The sequence below is a fragment of the Acinonyx jubatus genome, chromosome B4, assembly GCF_027475565.1.
Source record: "Acinonyx jubatus isolate Ajub_Pintada_27869175 chromosome B4, VMU_Ajub_asm_v1.0, whole genome shotgun sequence".
NCBI lineage: Eukaryota > Metazoa > Chordata > Mammalia > Carnivora > Felidae > Acinonyx > Acinonyx jubatus.
The window spans coordinates 133,282,191-133,308,259 of NC_069387.1; the positions used below are offsets into that span (position 1 = coordinate 133,282,191).

A 26,069-nucleotide genomic window follows, 5' to 3' on the forward strand; every position below is an offset into this window, starting at 1 on the left:
GTAAAACTAGGAATGATCTCATGCACGTAGTTCATGGGGCTGCTGTAAGAATTCAGGAAGTTAACAGACGCTGAAGAGGTTAGAACAAGGTCTGGCACAGAGTGAAATACAAATGTGAACCACTATTGTTCCCATTTTATCAATGAGCAAACCAAGGCTTAGAGAGACGAAGTATTTCAATCAAGCTCACGTAGCTCATTAAGGTCACACAGTTGGACCAAGTCTGAGCACAAGGACTGTTACCTCATGGTCCATGCTTTTTTTTTTTTTTTTTTTTTTTACTTTGTAATGTTTATTTATTATTTTCTGAGAGACAGAGAGAGAGCAGGGAAGGGGCAGAGAGAGAAGGAGACACAGAATCCCAAGCAGGCTCCAGGCTCCGAGCCGTCCCCACAGAGCCCGACGCGGGGCTCGAACTCACGGATCGTGAGATCATGACCTGAGCCGAAGTCGGACGCTCAACCGACTGAGCCACCCAGGCGCCCCTCATAGTCCACGCTTTTAACCACTAGCTTCATTTTTATGCCTTTGTAAGACTGTTGTTAAGTTTCAGGGAAACAAAAATCTTTTCTCAGATTTTGGTGCAGAAAAAACCCAGCCTCCTTGCATACAGTTTCATACATGGATGAACACATGGGGTCTGGAGGAAGGACACATGCCCAGCGACTGGTCGGGGAGGAATTGGACTCTCCATCTGAGATCTGCTTACCTTGGCAATTATCGGCTTGAGTCGGGATGACATTCGGGGCTAGACTGCCTCTGCAACAGTGTTCCCCAGATTTGTGTGTTTGTCAAGCAGGTTCGCACTCTAGCCCGGCATGATCATGAAAAAGAGAAGGTAGGAACCGGTTCCCCATTTTCCAGATGAGGGGGAGGGGCTTACCTGAGGACCTGAAGCTCATTGGTTGACACGAGGTGCCCATCTGACCCTGGTGGGACATCTCTCCCTCTGCCGGGTGGCTGCCCCTTAACCTTCCCCTGCCCCTTGCATGGGAATCATGGGAATAGCCGGGGATGGGATGTCACATTGGTCTGTGTCCCTTGCTCCCTGGGCTCTCTTTGGACATATTTTCCCCACCTCCTTGGGCCAGACCGTGGTCTATCAGTCTCTGGGTCCCCAGAGCTCAGCTTCCACGCCCCGGAGCTGGGTTAGACGCATCCGCTGGTACTTTTGGCGGCTCTGACTTGCTGGTTGGACCAGCGGTTCTCAAAGTGTGGTCCTGGATCAGCACCATGGGACTTGCTAGATAGGCAAACTCTGGACCCCACCCCCAACCTCGTGACTCAGAAACTCTGGGACGTGGTCCAGGAAGCTGGGTTGTAACGAGTCCTCCAGGGGTTCGATAGCACCTGCTTTTTGGAGTTAGGCACTGGAGTTGAAACCCCAGCTCTGCCCCTAACCTGCTGTGTGGCCTCATGCAAGTCAGTCAACCTCTCTGGTTTGTTTCCTCATCTGCAAAATGGCGCTCAGACATAACGAGGAGGTTTGTATGACCCTTTGCCGAGAAAGGTGCTCAGGACTGGACCCGACGTGTAGCTGATAGATGTTAAGCCCAAGGCTGGATGGAAACAGTGGGCTGAGAAACTGCCTGTCCCCTGCCCGTGCGGGCTCAGCCTGGCTCCTCGAACTCTGTGCTTGGCAGTGGCCCCACCTGGTGCAGGATGACCTTGTGCCTCAACAGCAAGCCTGCCAGATTCCATCTGGCCTGGGTCTGTCCTCCCTGGGGCAGCGGAGCGCCTCTATCCCAGCCCCAGATCCCTCCACCAGTGGCCCACATCTGTGTACTGGGCGCTGTGGCCTGGGCCCTGCTGCTCACTCCCACCAGAGACCACAGAGGTCCAGCCCGGAAGTCGATGCCTGGCCTTCTAAGGGAAAACAGAGTCCAGAGAGGGGCACACACCTCCTGCAGGTGTCTGGGGAAGGGACGCAGCGGGCAAGGCACCGGTCCAGCAAGGTCTCCTGCTTCCGGACACCCTCCAAGATCATTCCCATTTTATGGAGATCGAGGCTCTGAGGTTCAGGCGCTTGCTCGGGCTTCAGGCCGCACCGGGGTGGGGGTCCTCCCCGGTCAGTCTGCAGTCCATCCCGACATCTTGCCAGGCAAGGGATGCTTCCCACCGGAAGTGGGGGCAACAGCTCAAGGACCCCAAGTACCGTGCCCCCAAGAGCCTTGGAGCTGGGTTGGGGCCCTGTTTGTCCGAATTTCCTGAGACTTATAGGGTGGCCTCCAGAGTCCACTAGGCACCCCCTCCTCCCGGGTGTCAGAATGACTCGGTCCCTCCCTGAGCTTCTGGAGTCCCCTCGAGGCAAACTTGTGTCCTTCCTCGCTTCTGTCCTGGCACCGCTTAGCCTTGCATACAGTAGGTGCTCAAGAAATGCTCGGTGAGTGAATATCACCCAGGCAGAGGGCCAGCTGACTCCCCGCCAGGAGGGGCTACTCAGGGTCAGGCGCCGCTCCGTGCCCCCAAACCATTCACTCTGCGACCGCGGGAATTTCACTCCTGCCCCTGACGTGGCCCGTTGCCCCGTGAACAAGTAGGGGGGGTGGTCCCGTGGCCCACAGGGACCCTCCCCAACCTCCCCCATCAGTATGCTGACGGGTTGTAGGCAGCCGCCTCCAATTCTGCCCCCAGTCACAGCCCAAGCCCACAGGTCACCCAGCAAACACCAGACCAGGCACGTAAAAGGTGGTAAAGGGTCCTGCCGCGAAGCCCAGGACACGGGCCCGCTCGGAACTCGGAAAACCTAGTGTTTTAGCTCAAGCTGCTGCAGAGCGGATCTCTGCCTGGGTCACTCAGCCAGGGCTTGCTGGCCCTCGGGGCATTCCCTGGGGCTTGGACGGGAGCTGAAATACCCTTTCCCACCCTCTGCTGAGGGGAAGGGACCAGGCAGGCAGCAGAGGGTCCCAGGGCCCCGTGAAAGTGGTGTGTGTGCAGTAGTGATCCCGGAGATGAGGCAGCTGGGACCCCGGCGGTTGCTATGGAGGGGGAAGGACAGAGGGACGAAGAGGACCCGGTGGCCCAGCACAGAAGGTGTGGGAGGGGCAGTCAAGGATGCCAGAAGGTTCTGGCTGGGGACCGGGGGGAGGGGGGGGGGTGTCACTCATCACCACAGTAACAGCTACCACCTCCTGGGCCCCTGGGGCCTTGCGCGCCTGCCTCTAACCCTCCAACAGGAAGGCGGGCACCACTTTGGCCTGGGCAAGCGAGGGGTGGGTTGGGATTCCCTGAGGGCCAGGACGGGAGGGGGCAGGTGGGCAGGGAGGGCCCTTCAGGATCTCTTGCAGGAGCTCTGAGAGGACAGGCTGCGAACAGGGCCTGGCTGAGCAGAGGGGGTTTCATCCTGACTTCTGAGGGTTCCTCCTGTTCACCCCCTGCTCTTTAGCCGCCAGTGGGGGCTGCGAGGAAGGGCCTGCCTTCGAGAACCCTGCAGTTCTGTCACGGGACCTCAGGCAAGTCGCAGAACTTGAGTTTCCAGACCTTCCGTGTCCTCTTCTGCAAAGCAGGGGGACTCTAGCCTCCCCTGAGGCTGTCATGACGCGAGCTCACCACGTGCCCAGGACTGGCCGGCTCGGGCCTCGGGGACGGGAGCCTGCTCCGACCCCTCCCTTCCGCCCTGTCCTACCTCGCGTCTCTGTGGCAGCCGGGGGGCAGCTCCGGTGGGCTCCAACTCCTCATGAGCGGAGAGCAGGGGCCCCATCGCCCATCGGGTGACGACGAGGCTTGGTCTCCGCCTTCCTGAGCTGGGCAGAGCGGGGCTGCGGCAGCCGGCGCCCGCCTCGCTCCTCCGACTCCGAGGGCCCAGTGCCCAGAACGGGCGCGTTTCTGGACGACCCTTACCAGGGTTCGGTGTATGGGGCTGTGGCAGCCCTGGCAGCTCTTTCTCGCCTTGCCCTTTCGACTCAGGCCACCCCAGGGAGGGTGGAGGGCCCCACAGGGATTTTAGTGCCACAGGCCGGCTGGGACTCCTTTGGTAACTATGACTCTAGGAGCCTCCGTGTCCGCTGCAAAATGCAACGGGGAGCCTCATCCCGCTCGCGGGACGTCCGGAGAGGGGCATGTTATCTGCAGGCACCGTATGAGCAGAGCACAGGGCCCAGGAAGTGTGTTCACAGCAGCCCAGGTGACAGACGGTCGCTCATCTGGGTCCAGCCAGCCTGTCTACACCGGGGAAGCCCAGGCCACAGCGTGGCGGGTTTTGGGGAAAACCCTGAGGGGTTCAGGTGCCTCAAATCCCCAACCTCTTTCTTTTGCAGGGGACATAATAACCCTTTGGGCAGCAGTCCGGTGCCTGGGATCTCGCCCAGCTCCAGAGCTGGTAAATGCTGACAGAGACACGGTCGCACCACTGATGGGAGCGTGAGGCACACACGGCTCTGAGACGGTCACACTCATGAGATCAACTGTTTATTGATTTTTTTCCTAAAATACTATCCATTTAAAGAAACTCCTAACTGAAAAGACTTGACAATTTTTGGTAGATCTGTAGCAAAGGAATGAGGATTTCTGCTGGTAAGTTTTCATGACAAAACAGACACACACCCACTTTCCAAGCAAGACCTCAAGCTCACTGGAAACGGTGAGAAAATGCATAGCTTGTGATGGCAGCGGCCATTCCAACAATGTCTGAGTTACACAAAATAAAGGTTTTCCCTCCTTCCCTCCCTCCCCTGCCCTGTCATTACGGTGTGGCTCCTGCCCCAGCACGTCTGCTCCCGATGACCACGGCTGCTCAGAAGAGACCCGCGTGCTCTGGGGTGAGACCCAGCTTTCGTGCACTCACGAGGAATAAAGGAGGACTGTGGACCCTGCGGCTGCCGCAAAGACACGGGAGTTTGTACAGTGTTCTGCTACGGAAAGGACTAAGGCTAGTCAGAAGGTGGGACCCACAGCTGGCCGGCGAGGACACGCTTCCCCACAGCTGTCTCCACTGCAGAGGCCCAGGGCCGCGTCCCGAGCCCAGAGGAGGCCTGGCCCACCGGCCAGGCCTGTGCCCGAATGTCACAGTCTTCAAGCAGTTCAGTTAAACCCACCGTCAAAAGCCGTTACGTCTCGTTAAAACAGTAGGCGAACTCTTTAGATTCTCTGAATATCAAATAATATATACAGATATACACCGAGAGAAGACAGTCTGATGTAAAGCATCTTCGGCTACCAGATGCGTGTGCTTGAAAAGTTAGTCTTACTTTTTAACCTTCCCAATCACTGACAAAATCGTTAACCGGCAAGAGTAGAATCTTAAACACAAATAGGATGAAAATAGCTTTTAAATATGGCGACGTGGGGAGCACGACGTAAGGTTATCCCCGAAACTCATGGAGGACGCCCCGACGCGGACAGCCTTCACGGCCGTGTCCAGCCCGATGCGCTCCTGCCTCCCCACTGCTCTCTCTTGCCTCCCAGGCCGCCCGCCCCTCTCGATGAGCCGCGGCAGGACCTACCGGGCAGCACGGGAACAGACCCCCCGCCGCAGGACCGGTGTATATCAATCTGTGCCATCGTTTAAGCATAAATGAGTGGAAGAACAGGCATGTAAAAAAAGCATCACTGTACACAGCCTTTAAACGAAGGACCTCAAAGTCCTCACTCGAATGAAGCGTCCACTTGAGTTGCGGGTGAGGAGACTCGTCGGAGAGAGTCATCGGCGGAGCGAGGATCAGCGGAAGCCACTGCCGACTCGGAGGAGGAAAGGAGGAAAGACGAGGGCGAGACTACACAGATCCGTGAAAAGCCAGCACAGCACGCACAGCGGGCGGGACGGGGGCCGGGGCGCTTTCCGTCCCACTGTGGCTTCCTGCGCTCAGACCTCTCCATCGGCACCGCGTGCCGGAAGGGTGCCGAGTCCCAGGTGAAATGACCGGCTCGTCCGCCTTCGAGAGACACCATGAAGCCAAGAGCAACGGAACCGTCAGCTTTTGCAGGAAAAGGAGCGGACGCTCACACGGCCGGCTGGTGCCGGGGGTGTCGCTGCCCGGGCCCGACAGCCAACGGAGCTCCCGGGACCGCTGCCTCCACCCTCCGCCAGCCAGCCGGCTGGCCCGTCACTGGATTGCCTCGACGTAATTCGCGGGGTACAGGCCGACCTGTCCGTTGTCCAAGCGTCCCTTGCACCAGCCCTGCTCATCCTCGTCCTCGATCTTGGTTAGCTCGTCCCCTTCAAGACAAGAAGGGAGCGGTCCTGGTGAGCGGGTGGGTGACAGGCTGACCGCCCGGTTAGAGTCGCCCTCGTGGCTCAGCCCCCACCCTGGGCCCACGGAGGGTCTCAGACCTGGGGGAAAGGGGCAGGCATTCTCTGGGGGACAAAGCAGGGCCTGCGGCCTGGTTATTTCTCTACTAGGTTGCATCTGAAGCCGTCCTTTCAGCCACAGGGGCCTCTGAGAGGTGTCATGGCTGCCATCTCTCACTGACCCTAAAACAAGCAGCTCCCACAGGCACTGCAGAATTAAATGCCACAGGCCCGTGCTTCCTGACTGTCCCAGGCCAGGTCAGAGGAATCCTTTCCGAGGGTCCACACCACCCCTCCTCCACCCTCTGCTGCTGTCCTCCCTCCCGGGCCCTGGCCCACTCGGTCTGGTATCTCCTCCAGCACTTACTGCCCTGCCTCATGCTTTCGTTTCATCTGCGTCCAGAGCAGGCTGTGGGAAGGGCAGGGACCCATCACTCGGTCCCCAGCGCCCAGCTCCGGGCATTTGTCCTCAACCCCCCTCCAAACGCTGTGAAATAGAAGCCATTCGCCGCGTGTGTTAATGTGGCTGAGGCACGTCTGGTCTGTTCGGACACGGAGGAACCACGAATTCAAGCCAGGCCCCGGGCAGTGGAGGAGATACACTCATGAGAGGGGACAGAGGGAGGCCCCGTCCTTCCAGGAGTCAGACCAGGGGGATGAAGACCAAAGGTGGGGTCGGGGCCGTGGTGGGGGAAGGTCCAGGCCTGGCGGCCAGAGGGGGCCAGAGCCAGGGGATGGGCGAGGAGCCACCTTGCGGAGACGCCGTGGGAACCCGCAGCCCGGAACTTCCCGGGAGCGGGGAGCCTGTGGGAGCTGGTCGGCCCGGCTAGGAGACCCGGCAAAGCGCCCTGCGCCTGGGCCCGGTTTCCTCATCTGCAGACCGGGTGCAGGGAGGATTAAGCGTCAGATCGGGGAAGGGCCGGGTGGTGGCCGATATGCACTGAGCAGCTGCCGTCACTCCCATGTGGGGGTGGTTTTTCCTGCAGCCGCTGCGCCCAAGATGGGCACCAGGGCCGCTCTGTTAGCACCGGCCCCCGTGCAACTCTGACTCGGCAACATCAGCAGCAAACACGGGGCGGAGGTGAGCGTCGCGAGCGGTAAACTCCACCTTCTCCTGTCCTTCCCGCCCCCCACTGTGGGCTCCCGGCAGGGCCGACGCTTCGACAACTGGCTTTTCCCTCATTCCGCCTTGTGTGCCGCCAGGCTCGCGGGTGCACGGCGAGGCCAGCTCCGTGACACTCGCACGGGGTGGCAAGGGCGCCAGGGAGAGGCTCCGTGGGCACCTGAGACCCCGAGGAGCAGCGAGCGCCAGCACAAGCTACAGACAGAAGGAAGCGGTGGCAGCCGGGGGCAGACGTCACGTTACAACTAACACAGAAAACAGACACGGTGAAGAGGGCAGCTTTCGGGCTGTGAAACATTAATCGGTGATTGAAAGCATGGGTTTCAGTCAGTGTGCTTTTATCAATTCACTCAGAGCAGAAGAGAATGTTTGTATCTAAAAGCTGTTGGCAAATCCAATAGGTGGGACTCAGAAAGAATTAGGAATTAAGAATGATTAAATCGAGGGGGTGCCTGGGTGGCTCAGTCAGTTAAGCGTCTGACTTTGATTTTGGCTCAGGTCATGATCTCACTATTTGTAAATTCGAGGCCCACAATGGGCTCTGCACTGACAGGAAGGAGCCTGCTTGGGATATTCTCTCTCCCTCTCTCTCTCTCTCTCTACCTCACTCTTTCTCTCTCGCTCTCTCTCAAAATAAATAAACTTAAAAGGAAAAAAAAAAAAATCAATGAACAGATGAAGTAAGGGGCTAATGACCACTAGATCTCAGAAACTGGGCAAAGATGCGTTATGGTGCTTAAGGACTCTCTACAAGCGGCCAGGGGCACCTGATGACCAACCCCTGGCTCGAGGGTGTGGGGCCAGCTGCCGGCCTGCCGAGCACACGACATGGCCCTCCGCCCCACAAGCTGGGCACGGGGGTCCGTCCCAGTGCACACTGCAGCCTGCGCTGGTTGAGCTCATCCACCTAGAGGGGTAGGTGCTGGATCTGGGGTGTCTGTGAGGAGGGAGCAAGGCAGAAGGAAGGAGCTTGGCTCTCTGTGGGCCCACGTCTGTGGGCCTCCTCTGAAAGGCTCTAAGATAGGCTCTTTCAAACTGAGGGTTGCAACCCATTTTGGCAAATTGCAACCAGCATTAAAAAACAAACAAACAAACAAACAAAAAAACAATAAAAGACAAAGGCTAGAAAATCTGCAGCACAGGGCTCCCGTAATCTGGATCCAGACTGTTCTGTAAAACAGAAGTTTCCGCTACTGGCAACAAAGGTGTGCTGGTGACAGAACGCATACGATGTGGCCGCAGGAGTAAGTTCAAAAGGCACTACCCTAAAACGGGACTCCAGGTGGCCCAGGGGCACACTGAGTGCTATTCTGGGGTCTGGGCCAGGAGGCTGGCTAAGGGCTCCTCTGCCAGCTGGGGGCGTCTCTGGAGAAAGGCTTCCCCTGGGGACCCCCAGGGCTGCTGGGAAAACTGGCTGGTGCTGGAGACCAGCATGTCCTGCCCAGTGCCCCGCTGTGCCCGGTCCTCGGTCCTGCAAGGGGTGGCGCCTCAGGCAAAGGCACCAGGGCACCTCATGCCTTCTAACGTGTGGCACTGAGCACCTGCTGCTTTTGAAATGTGGCGGGGAGGACCGGCAAACGAAACTTGCAGGAGTTTCCCAGAATTAGAAAAACAAAGACACCCCCTAAACCCTAAGCCCCTAGCAGGTCGGAAGCATCCGCCCCAGATGCCCGCCAGGAAGCCCACTTACCAGCCTTGAAGCTCAGCTCGTCATGCTCCTGCCCTTCATAGTCGTAGAGGGCCCGGACCCGCACTTCTGTCCCCGAGGTGGCATCCTCGTCAAATGGGTTTGAGTCCCCGTTGGCGTCCGTGGACGAGAACGGGTTGTTGGACTCGTCATCTGACCAGTCAGTGGGGTAGCTCTGGGTCTTCTCGTAGCTGCTCACGCTGCAAGAAAGGAAGGGTTGACCCGGCGCCCTGAGCACAGGGCCGGCAGAGGCACGAGGCCCTGCCTGGAGCCTCACCCCTGCCAGGGGAGGCCGCAGAGCCCTGGGGCCGGGCAGGGGGCTCCTTCGGCAGGAGAGGAGCCCCTCGGCACACCTGTCTCCCTGTGGTGGTGGCGCGAGGGCCTCAACGAGGGTTAGCAGAGTACAGAAAAGAAGCAAGCACGGATTATTAACGGGTGCCCCCCCGCCCAGCGAAAGAGGAGCCAGAGGCTGTCCGCCCCGGCAGCCGGGCACCTCCTGCAGGCCTCGTGCATTGCTCTGAGTGCCAAGGGGGCAGGAGCCTGGACAGAGAGAGACGAGAGACAGAGAGCGAGCAAGGTGGAAACCGGAGGGAAATGTTTGTTCACCAACTTTTTGGCCTTAACGTCCTCCTTCTCACTGACGGTGCTCCCCGTGTCGTCCTCGTCCTCGAAAGGGTTGTAGTTGGACAGTGACTGTGCTGACCGTGTGGGGTTGCTCGGGACACTAAGGTCACTACAGGGAGAGAGACAGCTTTCAGGGGACCCCAGCTCGGCACCCCGCCCGGGGCCTGCGTGCTCCCAGCTGCAGGATCACAGGGCCAGGGTCTGAAAGGACACATCGGCCACCCCCGCCCCGGATAGGAGGATATGTTGTTTGAGTGGGAAGATGGTCTTAGCAAAAACACTTAGTGATATTCTGGTAGCTAAACACACTTACGGCGTCTAAGAGAGAACGACACTGCCATTTCCCCTCCTTGCCTCTGGACACTGGCTATCCTGAACAGGAGCCCTGGGGTCGGGACAGGCTGCCGCTGGAGCACAAGTCATGTCTGGGCTTTCGGCTTCTCCCCACAGCCCCCCAACCTGGCCCCCGTTCCCGATGCGGTGAGCTGGCGGGCCAGCCTGAGGGGCTCAGCCTGGGGAGCAGACAGCCTGGGAGGCTCAGAGCCCTGCTGCAGAGAGCAGGAGGGAGGCCCCTGGCCCTCGCCAGACCCCAAAGCACAGCACTCTCCTCCTTCTGACTACAAAGGGTCCGGTGGCCTCCTCCCCACTTCTGGGGTTAGAGCTTCCAAAATTGGCACCAAAGCCTACTGAAGCCCTTTCCAAGCCCTTTCCAAGAAGAAAGAAGGAGCCCTTTCGTGCTCCACAGAGAGAACATCCATCTGCACAACTGTATCAGCTGCCTACTGGGTGCCAGGCCCAGAGGGGACAGACTGGAGAGCCCAAGCCCGGCCCGGGGGCCAACAGCCAGGACGCAGTGACTGTGGGCACAAGGCGCAGAACAGGATGGCCAAGAAACGAGACAGGCCCCTAAGAGCCCGGCACCTGACTGTGGAATTAAGCTGCAGGGTGGGGCTTGTGGGGCCGGCACCGCCTCCTGCCGCCAAGTAGGGGACTGTGTGCGGTCGGCACCCACAGCGCTGGATGGATGGCCCAGACAGAGTGGGGGGGGGGGGGGGGGGGCGGGGCACAAATGCCACCAGTGACCCCAGGTGGCCAGTCACTGCCTCAGTGGTCTGGCGAGGGGCACCGGACCCAAGCCTGGGCTGTATGCCTGAGGCCAGCAGGCCCTCCTCCCTCCCTGGCACCTTTCTCTTTCTGTAGGGGGCTGGTGCTGGGCGGCCCCGGCTGCCTAGACTCTCCCACGCCCTCCTCCCCGACCCCTGGGGTGGTGTCTCACCCTCCACACCCCTGCGCCAATCACACAGGTGCTGGCCTGATCCCTGGGACAGCTCGTACTGCTCTGGCCACTTCACCAAGTTCACCTGTCCAGACGGAGGCACAGCCATCTGATTGGTGAGCCATCACGTCTGCCCAGGAAGCCCGGGTAGGAGCTTCAGTGCCCGGGGATGCAGAAAGGACTCCGGAACCTTCACGGACCCTCGCAGGAGGCACAACCGTGAGGTCTATCATTACCGTTGTGGCAGGGAAGCCTCTGGGTGCGGAGCCCGTGCGGCAGGAGTGGCCTTTGGGAGGGGCAGCTCTGCAGAGGACAGCAACACCTGCCCGCCGGGACTCGGAGGCCCGGGGACAGGCCTCGTCCAGCACACGCTTTCCCAGAGGTTCCAATGACCTCAGCATCACCTCTTCTATCCAAACTAGGTTTCAGCAAACAGTGACGTGGGAAATAAAATAACCAACGCTCTCACCAAAGAGGTGATATGTGGGGGCCTGGGTGGCTCAGTCGGTTAAGCGTCCAACATCGTCTTGGGTCATGCTCGCACTCCGTGGGTTCAAGCCCCACATTGGGCTCTGTGCTGACAGCTTGGAGCCTGGAGTCTGCTTCAGGTTGTTTGTCTCCCTCTCTCTCTGCCCCTCCCCCACTCACATTCTGTCTCTCTCGCTCTCAAAAAAAAAAGGGGGGGGGGTGGGACACGTGACAATGCTGTCCTGTGCTGCCCCCCACTCCCAAATCAGGCCCCTGCACACGGCACAGGGAAGCAACCTGGCCAGGATGCCCGGTCCCACCGGAGGGAGCCACGACAGCGACTTCCACCTGCCCGTGTGCCAGTAGAGATCCACAACGACCAGCCCCTGACATCAGCTCCCGCCCTCACTTGGGGCCAGAAGCATGTCTGTGGCAAAGGCTCCCTTCTCTGGGTCCTTCCACAGCTCTGGCACCAGGTGAGCTGATGATCCTTCCCAGGGATGCCCTTGGGCCACTACCCAGCAGAGCTCGGATGCCCTGGAAGCATCTGGAAAGACGTGTGTGTGGGGCTCCCTGCAAGGCTTCACCGGGGAGTGTCCGGCCCACACAGAGGACCCAGGGGACCTATCCCAGGGGACGGAGGCTGCCCCAGTGCCCACCTGCTGCTGGGCTTGCTCTGCAGAGCCTGATCGCCTGTCTGGTTGATGCCCGTCAGGGTGACCCCGTCAGTAGCCTTCTTCTTCTCTCTCCGGCTGAGAGTTCGATTCAGGTCTGCGGACCACTCCTGGGCAGCAGGCACCGAGGGAGAGAGACAGGGAAGTTCATTAGTTTGAGGCCACGTCAGTCTAACACACCGGCCAGCCAGCCAGTGGCCCGCCCTGCCTGGTTAGTGACACGTAGCCTCGCTGCCTCGATTTTGCCTTGTTTTCCAGCCGACCTCAGGTTCCTGGCACCTTCCTACTCCCCCCTCCTCACTGCTAAAGGTGGGGACTTGGGCCTGTGGTGGCCTGGTCTCGGGAGGAGAGTTTGGCCAGCCAGCACGCAGGTGTCCAGGGAGCCTCCCCATCCGGCCCCTGCCCACGTGGCACTAAGCCTCCGGCCACCTCAAGCCACCAGGGGTCGCCAGAGGCCTCGCCAGTTTCCTTGAGCCTTCCAAATTAGCTCTTTCAGCAAAGATCCTTCCCATTTATTCCCTAAAGTGTTTCTGGCTCCCAGGGGAACAGGAGGGCTGGCTACAGGACTCTGAGCAAGCCTGCAATGTGGGGACCGCACCACGGGGTGCAAACGCACAGGGCCTGGATGTCACATCACCAAAGGGGCAGATAAGCCGGCTCGACCTCGCAGGTCTCCGGGAGTGGCTCCCTCACTGGTAGCACGTGCTGTGGGGCTAACCGAGCAAAGAGTCGACTCCCCAAAGGTTCCCTAGTTTCCCAGCACGTAAACAGCTTTTATCAACTGCACTGAGGGACACTGGAAGCGGGGAAAAGGAAGAAGGGCCGTCCCTAACACGTGTCCCTAACACGATCTTGCAGAAAGACAGGTAACCCCACCCGTTACCAAACCACCTCCACTGAACTCACCCTTGGTGGGACCGAGGCCACAGCGTGGCCCACATGTACCTGTAGGGCCTCCAGATTAGAAGGCATCTTAGAAACACCAAGTCTAACCTGTCAACTTGTCAGACGAGGAAACTGAGGCCCAGACAGAAAACGTGACCTTGGCCACACAGAGTTGGTGGCAGACTTGGGCCTGACTCCAGATCCTGGTCACCTATTTGTTGATAATTATCTTCTCAACCAAAATCAGCTGACTCAGAGAGACCCGTCCCGACTGGGTGGGCTCCCCAGGGCCCACGTAATCGACACCAGGCCGGCTGGGGAAGGAGGGCCGGCCGTTCACGAGGACAATGACCAGCACGGGCAGAACTGCTGCCTCAGCTCCTCTGCCGGCACCAGGCTGTGGAGCCCACACGCAGCCCACGCGGGCTGGACACACACGGCACAAGGTTTGGAATTCAATACATTAGCCAAAGAACAGAAACTTACTTCATCCTGCGGCATGGAAAATAAAAACAAATAATTTCATTAGACCCTGTAATTTCACGACCCTGGAAGAACCATTAAGCACGTGCCACGTGGGGTGCTGCTTCCCGGCCTGCAGGATCCACAGACAGAAGGGCCACGGTGCGCTCTGGCCGGGACACCCACCCCAGTGGGACGGCCTGTCAAGTCTTCCTTCCCCGACCGTTCCGTTCCCTAAGGGACTGGCGGGAGGTGACCTCCTGAGCCAGCTCCCGAGAGCAGCATGCGCCCCCTGCAGGGGGAAAATCCCGGCTCTGTCCACAGGACACAGGTCAACTCGGTTCCTCCCCATGCACCGCCACTGGGCGGGGAGGGAGGGCAGGGAGGCTACGTGCTTTCTCCTGTAGGTCCGCTTCCACCCTGGAGGGCCCTGGGGCTCTGCTTTGTGCAGGTGCCTCGGAGGAAGGGGCCCAGTCTGCTCTCAGCCTCCTACTGGGAGAGCTCCTGCAGACAGTGCAGGGGGCCCGCCCAGCTTTCTTCAGAAGCTCCAGAAGATGGAGGCACACGTATGAGGCCTGACACAACGGCCAGCACAGACCAGGTCACGACCCCCAGCTGCCCGAGGAGATGGGCGCCCGTGGTCCTCCCCATTTGATACGTGGGAACAAATGACTCGCTCAGCGTCCCACAGCTGGTAGGTGGTGAGGCCAGACCTGAGTGTAGCCTGTACCCTGGCAGCTCTGGAGGCAGGGGAGGCCGCTCGGCCCTCGCGCAAGGCGTCCTTCCCAGAAGGCAGCACCCGCGGGCCCGCAAAGCCTTTCCCGGCCCCCGCTTCATCACAAGGCGCGGAGAATCCCTTCCCTCAGAGAAGGAGGGTGGCAGGACTCACGTGGGGCCCGATGGGGCCTGGCGACCGAGTCCTGTGTCTGGAAGAGACCCGAGGGCCTCAGGGCCTCCCGTTTTACATGTAAAGATACTGGAAGGCTCGGACCCAGGAAATCAGGAAAAGAGGAAAGTTAACCCTGAACCAAAATTGGTTGAATTTCCCGACTGAACCAAGGCAAAGTGCCTCGTGTGAGGGGGAAGAAGAGCCCACTCTCCACCCCGTCCTGGACCGGAGGCCTGCCAAGCCCAGCTGCACGGTGGCTGCTCCCTTCTCAGCCGTCTGGCAGGGTGGGGCGGGGAACTGGGGCCCCCGCGTGACCTGTGGGTCCTGGCACTCACCACCAAGAAGAGAATGCCGGTGGTCACCAAGTGACCGTCCGAATTCTTAACGAGAAGGGTCTTTACTGAGATTCAGAAGGCCCTCCAGTAGTGCCCTGGGGACTCTGAACATGAAGCTGGTTTCTAGAATAGCCATGCTTAAAGGCTGCCCCACAAACAGGGCAAAGGCCAGCACAGAGTTGAATGAGAAAGTCAGCACATGTCTCAACCTCACGGGCCCAGGCCCCTGCCGGACCAGCGGGGTCACGGGCACAGCCTCCTCTTACCTCAAACTGCGGCCAGTTCATGGACATGCCTGGCCCGTGGTTGGCTCTGAACCACCTCAGGTCCTCCACCGCGTCAGCGGCTTTGATGCTCTGTTCCAGGTCGCGGTAAATGTTCTTGTAGCTAAATCAGAAAGAGGAGACAGGACCGTCTTGGAAGGCAGGGAAGGCTACCGTTCATCCCAGCCAAGAGCCGGGCCACAGCAGGCACGTGGTCTCCAGCCACACTAGAATCAGCTTCATAGTACGGACCAGGAGGTGCTGCCTGGGTCGGCGGGATGGTCCCCTGGCCTCCGCGTGCACAGGAGACAAACAACGACCACGGTGCGTCAGCCACAGCTTTGGCTTCCCACAAATTGGCTTTTTGTCGTTATTTTTTATTTTTTGGCGGGGAGGGGCAGAGAGAGAGGGGGGCACAGGGGGCCCAGAGTGGGCTCTGCACTGACACCACGGAGCCCCACGCGGGGCTCGAACTCACGAACTGTGGGATCGTGACCTGAGCCGAAGTCAGATGCTCAACCGAGCCACCCGGGGGACACTTCCCACAAACTGGCTTTTAAACCAAACGGGCTGGGGCCTGGCAGCAGACTGACTGCCCGCTGGGAGCACCCTCTGTCCTAGAGCCTCAGAGGGAGCACGGCCCTGCGACACCTTCCCTTCAGACGTCCCACCTCCCAACCGTGAGAGAGTAAGTTTCTGCTGTCCTAAGCCACGGGTTTTTGGTATTCTGTCACGACAGCCCCAGGGGGCCACTTGCCATCTACTCCCCAGGGAGGCGAGCCCCCCGCCTCCCCCGCTCCCCAGCCAGCGGTGCAGCTGCTGGCAAGTCACGCTCCACAGCCGGCCTCCGTTTTCTCGCCAGTGAGATGGGAAATAGTGCCTCCCACTGGACCGACTCTCCTAAGGACTAATGAATGCCGGCAGGGTAGCCCCGCGAGGACTGTTTCTATTGTGTCACACAGGAGACAAAGAGAATGTAATTTCCTGCGAACGACGAGCCTTAACTTGTGAGTCCTTTCTGAATGGCTCTGCTATATGGATGGCTGAAGTCCACGTCCACAGTTAGCCCGGACCTCTGTCCCAAAGGAGGCATCACGGGACCAAGGACAAGGCGAGTGTGGAAGAAACACCGCGGCGTCCACGTCATGGTTCAGAGCTGAGTCTCTGAGGGCCCGTGCCGTCCAAGGGCCACTGAGAAGTCAAGGGCTGAGCAGGCAGCCAGATGCTCTGGATGGAAGGGCCTCGCGAAGGGCTTCGAGGCAAGGTGGTCCTGAGGGTGGGGCACCCCAGCCCGGGAAGCACGGGGAAATGCTCCTGGCTTGATTTCAGATACGCCGCTGTGGTCGGTCCAAGCCGTGGCCCTCCCTTCCTACCCGGGCCCAGAGCGCGTTCGTGGCCCGAGGCCCCCCGGCTCAGGCCAGCCGTGGGCCATCAGCTGCCACAGGCAGGGGGAGGGGAGGGGAGTACACCACACAGGCCGACCCCGTGGCACAAGACCCTCCCCGGACAGGAAAACTCAGCGGGGAGGAGGTCTTGGGACAGACACGGCCACCCCCAGCCCTGGTCTGGAGAGCAGTTACTGAGCTGTACGCAAAAGCCACTGTCCACTGACCACATGGTGACGTGCTCCCTCTCTAAACGGGAACTCACCTGGCCACGTTCGACAAGTCGAGGTGCTTCTGAACTTCCAGCAGGACTTCCCGGAAGAAGCGCAGGCGCTTTTCCTCAAACTGCTGGCACTGCTCAAACACCTGCTCCATGTTCTCCATGTACTGGGGGGTGCCCTGGTCGAGCTCCTTCAGCGACTTCTCATACTTCTCTTTGGTCTACGAGAAAGGCCGGCACCACGGGACGAAGGCTCATCTCCGCTCACCCCGGCTCCCTCTGGCACAGAGAAAGCCAGCCGGGCTCTGCGCCACCCCGTTCCTCACCCGCCTTTGTCCCTTTCCGCCACTTCTGGCGTCATCGGCACCTAGACTCGTCAGGTGACAATATTCGGGCAGACGCTTTGAGGGACTTCGTGGGGAGTAAGCAGGGTGAGGAGCTGGGACCCAGCGTCCAAGGATCGACTTCCTCAACGCCCCTCAGGTCCCAGCCCACGGGACTCCCGCTCCACCCCTGACCCCAAAGGGGACACCCACCCGAGCTGGGCGGGGAAAACACTGGGCAAGACACCCTTCCCACCCCCACGTGGCCAGGCCCCCCAGGCTCATCGCCCAGGCCTCTACAGATTCCAAAGCACAAAGAGCACAAGCTCTGGAGTCTCACAGACTCCACTTTCAAATTCAAGTTCAAGTCCAAGCCCCCCCACTTCTGAACTGCAAACCACACTCTTGGCAGCTGCTGGGCCTCTCAGCTAGAACCAGCCCAGACAGGTAGATGCTGGGGAAGGGGTGTTCACTCTGGAGCCCAGGGTGCGTGGTCTCGAGCACCAACCACTGCCATGCTGACTCCCACCCACATCATCTACCCGTGTCCTCTCTCCCCGGGGAAGGGCTACCAGGTCACCCACGCGCCTCGGACCTTGCCCACGACAGCGGTGACTCAGAAGTTATGTCAGAGGCAAGATCACGGGGTTGAGTGCCAGACAGACCTGGGGGTGGGTCCTGGCACCCCATTTTCTGACAGCCCCACTTTCCTTCGCAGAACATGAGGTACAGGCAAACCCTGTCTCATCGTGTTCCACGGGTATCGCATTTTTTCACAAACTGAAGGTTTGTGGCCACCCTGCGTGGACCAAGTCTATCGGGGTCACTTCCCCAGCAGCATTCGCTCACTTCAGGTCTCTCGTCACATTTGGGCGACTCTCGTAATACTTCAAACTTTTCCGCTATTATTACTATTATTATGACGTTTGTCATGGTGACCTGTGACTAACGATGACTCCGTGAAACCTCAGTTGATGGTCAGAACTTTTTAACAATAAAATATTTAATTAAGGTACGTACGTCGTTTTTAGACGTAATGCCATTGCACACTTTGCAAATTATACTATAGTATAAACGTATCTTTTATATGCACTGAGAAACCAAGAAAGTCATTTGACTTGCTTTACTGCGACACTCCCTTCCTTGTGGCGGGTCCAGAACCAAAACCCCAGGGCCTGCACTTCTACTTTGACATTCTGGTATTTAAATGAGGTAACACAAGATGGGCACCACGTTGCACAAAGCAGGAATTCAAAAAAGTTCTGGGCCCCTTGTCCTCCAGCCCACTACACTCCCCTACACAGCTGTTCCTTCAGAGACTGTCCTGAGAAGGGATTTTACCAGAAAGGAAGTATGATAGGACCACGGTAGTATCCTGGGGCAAATGGAGGGACAGCAGAGCTGGGGTGATATTTCCGATAAGCCTTTCCAGCTGGGGCCATATTTACTGTAAACCTTTCCACTATGGAGACCCTGAGACACGAGGGTGATCACGGACAGGTGGGCTGGCCATGCAGGAACTTGGCTTTTCTGGTCCTGGTGATAGAGTGGGCTTCCAAGAAAGGGCTGAGCCTCCCTGAGCCGTTACAGGCCGCCTCGCCTTGAGGATCAAGGCCATGCCTTGGGACCCCGCCTGTGGGTCTCCCGCAACCTCGGGGGCAGCTTCTCCGCCCCCGCTCGAGACCCCAAGTCTACTCACTGTCTACACTGCTTCCCTCCCAGACACGCTTCTGTGACTCATGCCCTGGAAAACTCCCCTTTATGCCCCAGGGATCTCTCTTCTCAAAGACTTCCCCAACAGGCCCCGTCCACTCCCTGGAACAACCCCCTGCCCCCTCCCGTATCTACCGTTCCTTGTCCTGCTTCTGAGCCTCCTGGCTAGGCTTGGGTCCTCTGTGACCCCAGAGAAAGGTCATCCCTTCCAGTTTGGGCATTCCCAGCAGGAACAGAGAGCCACCAACTGCCCTGATTATTCCTCCTCCTCCTCATCGGCCGCCTGCACGTGTGAGGCCCTGTGTGGGATCACTAGCTCGGAGGCCCGAAGACCTGAAGCTCTAGTTTAAACACCCGGCGCCCAGTGGTACCATCAGGGCGACACAGAGCAACCACTTCTCTGGGATACTTCAGCACAGCAGCCTCCCTGGGCACCCCGGGGCACCCGGTGGCGACAAGACGCTCCCCGGGCACGTGGCCCGTGTTCACAAACAGTCCGGCCCCAGCAAAGGCCAGATAGACAGCGTGATCACCACCACTGGGGAATCCCCAGCACAGAGCACTTAGAAAGTTCCCAGTAAACATCTGTGGAGCAAAACGAGAAGCAGCCTTCGCTCTCCTGTGGACGGTGACCTTTAGCACTGAACGTGAGGAGTTCCTTTCTGATGGATACTGCGAGGTGCAGTCACTGCCTGACCGGTAAGAAATACAGAAGGGCGTGTGCAGCCAGTCAGTGTTAGTTTTTGGAAACCGCTTCAGGAAGGGGAGGTGGGGGTGGGGGTGCCCTCCTCTCTGGGCTGGCTCTCGGCCTACGAGGACCATCGTGCTTCAAGGTCACCGACCAGACCGCAGAGCCAGGAGGGAAATCTCTACAATGCGGCCCAGTCATCCTGACAGGCGCCTTACATCTGACCTCGGACCCTGGGTCTGTTTTGCCGAAGCATCGATTTAGTGAACTCTGTTCGGAGCGGCTGGAAATAAAACAGGAAAGGTATGTGTGTCTACGTCTCCCTCACACCCACACCCCGACGCAGAGACGGCGCATCTCTCCTCTGGGCACCATCCTGGGCACCTGGCAGAAGCGGCCCTCAGCACCCCGCCGGCCTCACGTTCCTGAAGCCCAGGTGCCCTCCCTATTCGGCACGTAGCCCCAGGCTCCTGACCCGATCCCACAGCGGAGGCAGCAGCTGCTCTGAAACCCCACATTCCTGGCCCTGCCCCAGGCCCAGAACCAGGAGCGCGGAGTGGGGGCTTGCTCCCCAAGAGGCTCCGGTGCTCGCTCTGAGGGATGGGCTCTTCCACAGACGACATTCTGCACGACCCCACTCCCTCGCTACGCTGACGACAGAGCAGCGAGGAGCGGAGAGAGAGGGTACGGGCTGTCCCCCGCTCACACCACCAGCTGGAACAAGACTGAGCCTCTCCCAACGCAGTTTCCTCAGTCACACACAGAGATGCCACCACCTAAGTCCCCGGGCTCAGTGGTGCTCACCCAAGCCGGACACGGTGGAGGGTGTCCACGGAGCAGCTCAGGGCTCCTGCTTCCCCTCGGCCTCACGTCCTGTCCCGGCCGCAGGGCCTCTCCACTTCGCTGCGTCTCTCTCTCCCCAGACGCAGGCTGGCGTCTCCTCGCTCAGCCCTGCCGCAGAGCAGCCCCTGACGGCCCCGGCCCCCTGCACCCTCACCGCACAGCAGAGGCGGTGGCCCGGGGCCTCGCTCGCGTCAGCTCTCACCTCCTGGGAACTTTCAAACGACGTGAACCTGTCCAGCGTTGGCACCGCGTGCCCCGGGCCTTCCGGGCAGGATCACTCTGGCCTCCGCGGGCGCCCTCACGGTCACACCGCCCTCCCGTCCGCTCTCTGATCCACGGCACTGCACAGAGGGCACCCAGGATGCCACGCTGCCTGTGCCCCTGCACCTCTCCGGGGCCTTCACTGCTGGGCCCTGCTACCTTGACCCCGTCTATGGCCGCAGTGGCCTGGGCCTTCCAGGCACTCCCGTCCTGCCACGGGACTCCTGCCCCTCACCACCAGACCAATCCCTGTAAGCTGTGGTCCTCCTCCACACCTGTGCCCTCCCCAGGTTCTGGAACCTTCTTTCAGTGGCTCCCTGTTAGCAGCGTCAGAAGCTCCTCACCACCTGCCTTGCGAGACACTGGCAATTTGGACATCATAACCCCGTGCCAGCTCAGACGTCAGCTCCTGCCACTGACGTTCACGCCTCCACGTCGCGCACAAGCTGTTCCCGCCTGGCTGGCAGCAGCCCCACCGCCCTTCCCGAAGCGGAGGAATGGCCCGCTCCCCTGCCTGTCCAGCGCTTGCTTCCGCCCCGGTCCTGAGCGGGGGCACGGGGGGCCGCAGGAAGGGGCTCACTGTGGAACTCTCTCGAGGGCAGCACTAGGTTCCGCTGCCGTGGCACCTCCCCCCGCAACCGCTCCAGCGACGACAAAGGCTGTGGGCCAGACGGGTGGCCGGCTGAGGCACGCGCGTTCAGCGTGGAAAAGCTGTGCCCGGTTTACCTTAAGAACATCTTGCTTGCATTTTTCTACTTTGTCTTGCAACTTCTTAAGCTGCTCAGGGTTGAGGGATGGGTCTGCTTTGCTGTTGGTTTCTCGTGACGTGGCCAACTTCTCCTCTTTGCACGCCGCGTGGTAGGCCTTCTTTGCTGCCTCCACCTGCGGGGGGAGGGAGCTCCTGAGCGCCACGTCGGGAGCACAGAGTCCCGACTAGAGGCTCCACAGACTGCTCGCGCCACCCAGACGAGAGGGAGGAGCAGGTGCAGAGCTCTGCGCGCCGCACGATCGCGACAGGGCATCCAGCAGACGCTGGCACGGTGCCTGCCTGGGGCTGGGTGCTCTCCTGGGCACCGGGGGTGCGGCACCCAAGGCACCGGGCTGTCACGGAGCTCTCCGTCCAGCCAGAGAGGCGACTACAAGAGACGGCTGAAGAACAGAGTCAGAGGGTAATGAGTGCCAAGGAGGAGAGAAGAGAGGGGAGGGGACGCCGTGCTGAGCTGCGTTCGGAGGCTGGGGAGAGCCGGCCGAGAGAGACGCCACGGAGCAGGAATGGGAAGGAGGTGTGGCTGTCTGCGGGAAGAGCATGCCAGGCGGCTGGAACAGCGAATACAAAGTTCCAGGGCTAACGTGAGGGGCTGGTGTTGGGAGGCAGAGTCACAGGACACGTGTTCCACGGCTCTCTCACATATATACACGCACGCACACAGGCGCATACACGCGCACGTGTCTGTATAGTTTTTTTTTAAGTTTTTTTAAAGTTTTCATATTTTTAAAAATTTTTTAAACGTTTATTTTTGAGAGAGAGACAGAGTGCAACTGGGGAATGGGCAGAGAGAGGGAGACACAGAATCCGAAGCAGGCTCCAGGCTCCGAGCTGTCAGCACAGAGCCCGACGCGGGGCTCGAACTCACGAACTGCGAGATCATGACCTGAGCCGAAGGTGGGCGCTCAACCGACTGAGCCACCTAGGCGCCCCTGGATGTGTGTATCTTTACTTCACAGATGTTTCCCTGCTTAAGCCAAAGTCACAGAGTTCATTCCAGAGAGGAAAGAGTTTTGTAACCGTGGCCTCATGAGGGGGATAATCATTACAAATGAGACCGCGGACGAGAAGAAAGGAGAGTGGCGAAGGCCGAGACAACAGAGAAAAGGAGAGCCTGTCGTTACAACCCGAAGACAGAGGTCTGTTCTGGGCGGTTCTGGGGAGGAGGAAGGCAGTATGGCTCCTGAGAAAAGCTGGGGGACGGGCAAGGAAGGAAGCAGCACGGCCACCCAAGGAATGGGGCTGGTGAGCTGCGGGTGGTGAGGGCAGGGGTGCGTGCGTGTCTGAGAGCCTCCCGCGAGCCAAGGCTGGGCAAGGCTCAGTGGCTTCGGTTGCTACGTTTGGAAAAACCAGTATCAGTATCATTTGCAAATTTCAGAGAAAAACGCATACAAAAGAAACATTTCAAATTAATCCTTTCTACTAGCCCAAAGGGACTCCGGTGTCTTGAACTGGAGTAAATCTTAGCCACCACGGGCCTCCGAGGGGTGGCCCATCTCTACCGCTGCCCAAAGCAGTCAGAGGGGGAGCAGCCAGGAAGCAGGGGCGCCGGGCCGGGCAGGGAGTTGCCTGCAGGAGAGGCATGCACCTCTTTTAGCTTCTTGGCCCAGGGCTTCTGCGCCTTCCGAAAGCCGTCCTCCGCCTCTTTGGTCTCCTTGAAGCCTCCCATCATCTGCTTGTGAAAGGCTTCCTTCTGCCAGTTCTTGATCTTCTCGAAGTCCTCGTTCATCAGTGAGGCCTTCACCTCCAGGTGCAGCTCGCTCACTCTCTCCGCCTCGGCCATGACCGCCGTCCAGGCCTTCTCCACCGTCCCGTACTGGGGCCCTGGCACAGGAGAGAAGCTGCTGGTTACTCGCCCGCGGCTCCCAGAGGGGCCCTGCCGTGGGGATTTGCTCTGTTAACCTGTCTCTGCTGTGAGGACCGGATTCTAGGCCCAGCAGCCTGGCTGCTGGGCCGAGAGGTTTCCTTTGGGTTCTTTCAGATCTTTTTCTCTCAGTGGCTGTTCCTTTTTCAGCCTGGGATGAAGAAAGAATAAGGAAGCGAAGCTGGATGGACTCAGCCATTCTTTTGTTAGGGAAATCAGGGGATTACCCACGTTTCCTTTTTTTAGAGTCACTAAGCTCTTTAAAAACTCGAATTTCTGCATCTTGGAAGTTTTTCTTTTTCCTAATTAATATTTTTAAAATGTTTATTCATTTATTAGGGTGGGGGGGGGGGAGAGGCAAAGAGAAAGAGAGAGAACATCCCAATCAGGCTCAGCACTGTCAGCATAGAGGCTGACATGGGGCTCGAACCCACGAACTGCGAGATCATGACCTAAGCCGAAGTCGGATGCTTAACCAACCGAGCCACCCAGGCGCCCCAGCATCTTGGAAGTTTTAACATGCTTATGGCTGGCTGGAGAAGGAGGTGCCTCTGAAGTGAGCTGACCTCTCCCTTCCCCGTGGGGGGCTCTCCAGCACCTCTCTCATTCACTCCCAGGAGGAGCCTGGCTCAGAGCAGGAACTTGAGAGCCGCTCGTCAAACAGAGGACTGTCTCCTCAGCAGAATGGAAGCCCTGTCTTGGGGCGAGGAAGGAGAGCTGGAGGCAGGAAGCTGCTCTGGCCAGATGGAAATCTCTAGACAGTGGTCCCCTCGCACGCTGCACTCAGGAAGGAAGCTCATAATCGGCCTGTCACTCTGTTGAGGGTGTGGGGTGCTGGCCTCAGGTGAGGGAGGAAGAAGCTGTGACGGAATCTGAGGGGGACAATTGCTGTTTGAGCTGTGTACTGACACAGAGAGGCACCGGAGGGGTGGATAGCCGTGGGGGGTGTGAACCCTTCTGAACCTCGACTCCCTGTGTCTACAGAACAAGCTGCTCCCTGTCCCGCCTCGGTCTGCCACGCGGTGGTGGGATCCACGCGGTGAGGGGGGCAACGGTGCTCTGTGAGCCTCAAGTTTTGAATCAGCACAAGGGACGGTGCTGGCAGCTGGACCCCAAGAGGTGGAAATAAAGTAACAAGTTACAGCTCCTCGTCACCCGTGCGTGACCACCTCACTCCCTGGCACCTGCTTGTACCAAGGCACTGTGCTAACCACCCCCACCTGACCGACGACCAGTTTCAGCAACAGGGGAGACACGGGCAGCTGGTCTAGACCGGGCCGAAGCTGCCTGGGCCCCACCCCCACCGCCGCCGGACCCCGAGGCCAGCGGCCTGACTTCCCCATCCTCTGAGGTGGGCTGCCACGGGAAAGGGCCTGCCCCACGGCACACCCTGAGAAAGCCCCACCAACCGGCTTCTGTTGCAGGAAACCCTGGAAGCCATCAAGCCCCCCTCTACTGCTGGGAGGTGCGTCCTGAGCACAATCCGTATCTCCGGCAGCAGTCGGTTACCAAACTCCAGAATCTTCTGAGCGTTTTGCTAGGGAGGGAGCGGGGGCAGAACGCGCACCATACGACACCTCTAGCTAGTTATTCCTGTTAAAATTCCAAATTAGAAAGCCTGGCGATGTCACCATCTAGTCTTTCCTGATCTGCTACACGGCCAAGCTTACGAAGAAACAACCCTCCGTGTCAGACCCGCCGTGCAAAGCAGCCAGCTCTCTGCCATGAGAGCGCTGACTCGAGTCTGGGTCCCGAAGGCGCCGTTCCAGGTTAGGCTGGCAAGCGGAGCATGTCCTACGGATGACCGGGGCTCCGCGGAGGGGGGCTCGGGTGCTGTCTGCAGAGAGGAGCCCCGTGCCGCAAAGAAAGGGGAAGAGAGCTCACCCCGCCCGCGCTGCTGGGTGACGGCGCCCCGCTGCCCCCCGGGGCGGCGGCCTCCCTACCCTTCTCCACGAGCTGCCTCCAGCGCCGCGCCCACTCGGTGAGCTGCTGCGCGTACGCCTTCTCGATGCGCGCCCGTTCGTGCAGGCAGTTCATGAGGTCACTGCACAGGCGGTGGCCATCGTCGATCCGCTTCACCGTCCGCTTGTAGTTCCCAACCTAGGAGACAGAACCACACGGTGAGGCCGGGGCCCCCTCCTGGGACTGGGGCAGGCCTGACCCCCGCGGCTGCACGCGTGGCCTCCGTGCCAGCCGGGCTCATCCACTCTTCCACTCAAAAGGCGCCCTGCGTTGTTAGCTGACAAGCTCCCCATTTTTATTACTGGCAGGAACATTGAAAAAAAAAAATTCAGAGCTCAAAAACCACGTGGCCAGCGTCCACGCTCTGACACCACGGGCCAGGGAGGGGGACAGACCAGCACAGGCAGGGCTGTGGTGGAGGGAATGGCGAGCTGAAGGTGCCCAGAAGGGCATCTTGTGTAGACCAAGGGGTCAGGGACAGCTCCTGGAGCAAGTGATGTCTGACTAGACTGACGATAATAATAATAATAATAATAATAATAATAATAATAATAATAATAATTTAGTGGCTCGGATCTAAATGATTCTATAATTAATATTACAGAACTGGCTAAAGACCTTTGGAAAATCACTGGTATAAACAGGTTTCAGGCACCTCCCACTTTAACATCATCCCATGCTGGATTATTATCACTTCCCGATTAGAGCCCTCAACACTCTCCCACCTTCTGAGCACCTACTATGTGCCAGGCAACACAGCAGGTGTTTTGCACCTGCAAATACTGCCCTGCCATGGCAAGTAGGAAGAAGATGAGAAAAACAGGGCTTAGGGGATGACCTAGGCCACTAAGATCGGGGGCAGCAGCTGAAGGCAGCATCTCAAACGGCTCCGGGTGGGACCGTCTCCATGGCAAAGCTCAGGCTCCTCTCTGCTTTGACCAGTGTTAAGGTGAGTTTGGACTACATTCTCTCACATATGAAAAGAGAGACTAGCTCGTTTAAATTATCAAATATAGGGGCGCCTGGATGGCTCAGTCGGTTAAGCATCTGACTTCGGCTCAGGTCATGATCTTGCAGTTCATGAGTTCGAGCCCCGCATCTGTCTCTGTGCTGACAGCTCAGGGCCTGGAGC

At 59.1% G+C, this 26,069-nt stretch overlaps 1 protein-coding gene and 1 long non-coding RNA gene across 5 annotated transcripts in view; one reads left to right on the top strand and one right to left on the bottom strand.

Moving 5' to 3' along the window:
* The first annotated feature begins 340 nt into the window (after nt 1–340).
* Nucleotides 341–5,260, top strand: LOC128316518 (uncharacterized). Its single transcript, XR_008300561.1, has 2 exons — nt 341–838; nt 4,257–5,260. It is a non-coding gene; the product is annotated as an uncharacterized LOC128316518 (long non-coding RNA).
* A 742-nt stretch (nt 5,261–6,002) lies between these two features.
* The window catches only part of PACSIN2 (protein kinase C and casein kinase substrate in neurons 2), a 132,040-nt gene continuing 111,973 nt past the window's right edge, over nt 6,003–26,069 (bottom strand). For 2 of the 4 annotated variants that reach the window (XM_053226884.1, XM_053226885.1), the window contains exons 3-11: nt 24,919–25,075; nt 22,700–22,935; nt 21,072–21,227; nt 16,563–16,738; nt 14,916–15,036; nt 12,067–12,188; nt 9,647–9,769; nt 9,040–9,236; nt 6,003–6,154 (exon numbers count right to left, since the gene is read on the bottom strand). In XM_053226884.1, coding sequence (XP_053082859.1) covers nt 6,042–6,154; nt 9,040–9,236; nt 9,647–9,769; nt 12,067–12,188; nt 14,916–15,036; nt 16,563–16,738; nt 21,072–21,227; nt 22,700–22,935; nt 24,919–25,075 — 1,401 coding nt within the window. In that variant the 3' untranslated portion in view covers nt 6,003–6,041. Of the gene's footprint in view, nt 6,155–9,039; nt 9,237–9,646; nt 9,770–12,066; nt 15,037–16,562; nt 16,739–21,071; nt 21,228–22,699; nt 22,936–24,918; nt 25,076–26,069 lie in introns of those variants that run through there. The other 2 variants (XM_053226888.1, XM_053226887.1) reach the window with 2 other exon arrangements.